The sequence below is a fragment of the Acomys russatus genome, chromosome X, assembly GCF_903995435.1.
Source record: "Acomys russatus chromosome X, mAcoRus1.1, whole genome shotgun sequence".
Taxonomy (NCBI): domain Eukaryota; kingdom Metazoa; phylum Chordata; class Mammalia; order Rodentia; family Muridae; genus Acomys; species Acomys russatus.
Genome location: NC_067169.1, coordinates 43,216,680 through 43,219,852, shown reverse-complemented (window position 1 = coordinate 43,219,852; position 3,173 = coordinate 43,216,680). Strand labels below are relative to the sequence as shown.

Here is a 3,173-nt window from a genome sequence, read left to right as displayed (position 1 = left end):
GATAACCACTTGCAAATGAAAAATTAGTTTTCTCCAAGATATTCTCACTGGAGAAACAAACTACTTTTTAGGGGTAAGCTGCATGCACAGAAGTAGATGCCTAACAGAAAATCAACTCAGTGGCATCTTTGGAGGTTCCTTGTGTCATAATGTCATGTTAGGGCTCTTCCTTTAAAAAAATAAATTTTAAAGGAATGTATTTTACTTACATTCTCTCTCTCTGATCTCTAGGTCCTTTGTGTATATGACTTTCAGTTTAGTGTTTTTATGGGATCCTTAAGTATACAAACAAGTGGGTTTCTGTTTCTTGTGCCTTCTCTTGGGCTCCTTTCTTTCTACTTGTTTTTCCCAATTTCTGATCTGTTAGTTTATTATATTACATTATATATTATATTCCATAGAAGCTTTCTCATTTTCTAATGAGAGACAGAGAGATGATGGTTCCAAATGGGAGGAGAGGTGGGGGAAGAACTAGGAGTGGTAGAGGGGCGTTAAACTATAACAGGGCATGTTGTATGAGAAAAAAACATCTATTTTCAATGAAAGGAAAACAAATTTTATGAGGAGAACCTGGGCTTTTCATCTTAGAATCCCCAAATTGCTACAAGTTCTAGCAAATAACACACATTTGTGAAAAGTTTAGTATGTTAGGTGTGGCAGTGAATACCTAAAATCCTAATACATGGGATGTAAAGGCAGGGACATCAGAAGTTTAAGGTCAATCATAGCTATGTGGAAAGCTGGAGGCCAGTCTGGACTATGGGGAACCCTGTCACAAAAATAAAATAAAACAAGGGAATAGAAATTTTCAACAAATAAGAGTCAACAAATGAAATCTAATTAATAAACATTTAATTTCTTCTATTTCCTTACAATAAACAAGGTGAAAGTTTTCAAACATTTAACTTCATCAAACAGAACAAACATATTTACAGAAAACAAGCCTTACTCATGTTTTAATTTCTTTCTATCCTTTCACTGTATTACTCTGTTTTCTCTGGCCTTCTTTCACGTTTCCAAGGAAATCCTTATTGTGTTGCTATATTTTATGGACAATAAAACATGTTTAAACTTGGGCAAGGGAGAGAGAACTCTGTGGACATATCGCCAACGAAATCCACTACCTTTGAGAGGAGTAGCACGGCTGACTTCATGGTTGTTTCAATTCTTCCCTTGGTCTTCCTTTAAAATTTCTTCATAAAAATCAGCAGTGTAATTAGAGGAGAGCTCATTGATCCTGGCCAAAAATTCCAGGACTTTCTTCTTGCTTGTTTCAGCGTAGGCTTGGGGACCCCACAGGAACTCATAGCGTGGAGGGTCGCTGTTGGCCACCTGCCGGTACTCCAGGTACTGCAGCTTCACCAAATACTGGGTCATGAGCTTCCGGGGTTCACCAAAGATGCGGTGCTTCTTCCCAGGATATACACCTATAGATTTTAGTGTTGTCCAGATGTCTTCTTCTCTGGCACAGTTGCCTTTCAAAATGATCAAGCCCAGAATAGTCATCACGAAACCAGTCTTGGGAAAGCCCTTACCAGCACGAACCCTCCCATTGTTGGGTAGTTTCAGCTTACTGATAAGATCATATGCCCCCCGGCTTGATTCAACTTCCCTCAGCTCAACTGCAAAGATATCTGCAAGTCTCTCAGAAACTTCCCTGAGGATCTCAGGGAGGACATCAATTTCCTTCTCATCAATAACCTGCATTATATCTTCCATGGTAGTAAGCTGCTTTGTTTTGTAGTTGTCAAGCATCATCTGCAACAGCAGAATGACCTTTCTGGCCAGAATATTTTGGCGGTTAATGGAGTGGTGATAGCAAAAAAAGCTTTCCTCATCAAGATCATCAATAGAACTTTCATCTGAAAAATCACACGCAAGGATGAGGGTAGCTAATCTGGAAATTGAATCGTCATCTGATATCTCAGAGGCACCACATGATTCAGGAGAGGACTCTTTTTCTGCCTCTATTGTTTCCTTAGAACTTTCAGAAGCCTGAGCACTATTTTGGGCTCTGCGGCGGCGGTGGCGGCGTCTCCCACAGGCATTTAGCTTACTTTTTTGACCCCGAGGCATGATGACTGATCAAGGACAACAGCAGGATGCTGGAGATTTAAGTACCTAAGGAAGACAGAAGAAGGTGGCATGAGCAACTTCACCAGGAGGAGGCCTCCTTGTCTTTAATTCGGCTTCTCCAGGTTGCTATGAAAATACTGCTCTAGGTACATAAAGAGCTTCTGTGACTATTAGTTCATACTCCAAGGAGTAAAGTGCATCTTACGCTGCTGCTTGCTAGCCTAGCCTTTAATGTACAGGAGTGGTGGCAAAGATCACCAGTGGAGACCCCTTGCTTGGAGATACAAGGAACCTCTATCTTCTCAATCAGAATGATTATATCAGTTGTTGACAAGTCCTGGGTCTGCCTCTTCTGCTGTTTGAAACTGTTACCACAAACCAAAATATCAACATGTCCCTGAGACCCTGGAAGAGACAGTGGTGAAGTTTATCAACCTATCATCCCTATGAGCCATTTTAAAACTGAGACTAATGTATGCAGGGCCCTTTCTGTCATAGGTTGCTTAGATATGGCTTTGTCTCTTATTCAGAGTACTCACCTATTCTACCCACAGCACTTGATAAAGCTTCCTTCTGCTCACTAGTAGCTACAATAACACACTGAAGATTTACACTCTTTTATGCTTAACACAAAGATCTGGGGTTAGTGGTTCAGTTGAAGAAAGGGGATCCCAAGTTCAAGATCTGTCTTAACTACAGAGACTCCAAGGCCAGCCTGAACAACTTAGTGATACTCTATCACAAAATAAACATGTAAAAGAAGGGCATAGGATAGGTAGAGTGGTAGAGTGCTTCTTAGCATGTAGTAGCAGAAAACGAAGTGAAAAGCAAACCAAACCAACCAACCAACCAAACAAACGAAAAACAAAACAAACAAAAAACTGAACTAAAATAGAATTGACAGGCAACCTTATCCTGAAACGCTCCATAGAGGACCTTCAAATGTTGAATACACTAAGGGTTATTTTACATTTTCCCTTGGCCCATAAATGCTTCATTTTCCTAGAAATACTTTCTTCCTGCTAGTACCTCTTGAGACTTCCTTGGAGGAGATGGTGGCCACTTCACCTGCCCATTGACTACCAATAGGGGATGGC

The 3,173-nt window shown here is 40.6% G+C and overlaps 1 protein-coding gene across 1 annotated transcript; it reads right to left on the bottom strand.

Moving 5' to 3' along the window:
* Positions 1–1,161: 1,161 nt before the first annotated feature.
* LOC127185593 (melanoma-associated antigen B3-like) lies at positions 1,162–2,076 on the bottom strand. Its single transcript, XM_051142028.1, has one exon. It carries the CDS (start codon positions 2,074–2,076, stop codon positions 1,162–1,164), a length of 915 nt encoding a protein of 304 aa, XP_050997985.1.
* Between the last annotated feature and the right edge of the window lie 1,097 nt (positions 2,077–3,173).